We start from the raw sequence: 381 nt of genomic DNA on the forward strand, positions 1-381 counted from the left end.
GCTTCACCATACAGATGCTGCTGCTCATAGCAGCAGCCACAACAGCTTCTTCACTCCTATTGCTGCTGCATACAGCAGCAGCAGCAGCAGCAGCAGCAACCGCAGAGAGCGCAGCAACAGCAGCAGCAGCAACATGCAGCAGCGGGAGGCTTTACTAAGCACCCCTTCTGCGACAGCAGCAGCAGCAGCAGCTGCTGCTGCTGCTGCTGCTGCCACATCAGCTGCTGCTGCTGCTGCTGCTGCACTTGCTGGGGGGGGGTTCGAGGTCTCTGTTGATGCTGCAGCAACAGCAGCAGTGAGAGCTTATTGGGGGGTTAAGCAAAAAGCTATGGATGCATTTGTAAACCCTAAACCCTAAACCCTCACACCTAAACCCTAAAC

At 55.6% G+C, this 381-nt stretch overlaps 1 protein-coding gene across 1 annotated transcript in view; it reads left to right on the plus strand.

Annotated features, from left to right (window-relative positions):
• The window catches only part of EMH_0008470 (uncharacterized protein), a gene marked incomplete at both ends in the record, with an annotated part of 4,239 nt that overhangs the window by 1,777 nt on the left and 2,081 nt on the right, over nt 1–381 (plus strand). The window contains one exon of the mRNA XM_013498353.1: nt 1–340. Coding sequence (XP_013353807.1) covers nt 1–340 — 340 coding nt within the window. The remainder of the gene's footprint in view (nt 341–381) is intronic.

Source organism: Eimeria mitis, genomic scaffold (genome assembly GCF_000499745.2).
Source record: "Eimeria mitis Houghton genomic scaffold, Emh_scaff336, whole genome shotgun sequence".
In the NCBI taxonomy this organism is placed as follows: Eukaryota; Apicomplexa; class Conoidasida; order Eucoccidiorida; family Eimeriidae; genus Eimeria; species Eimeria mitis.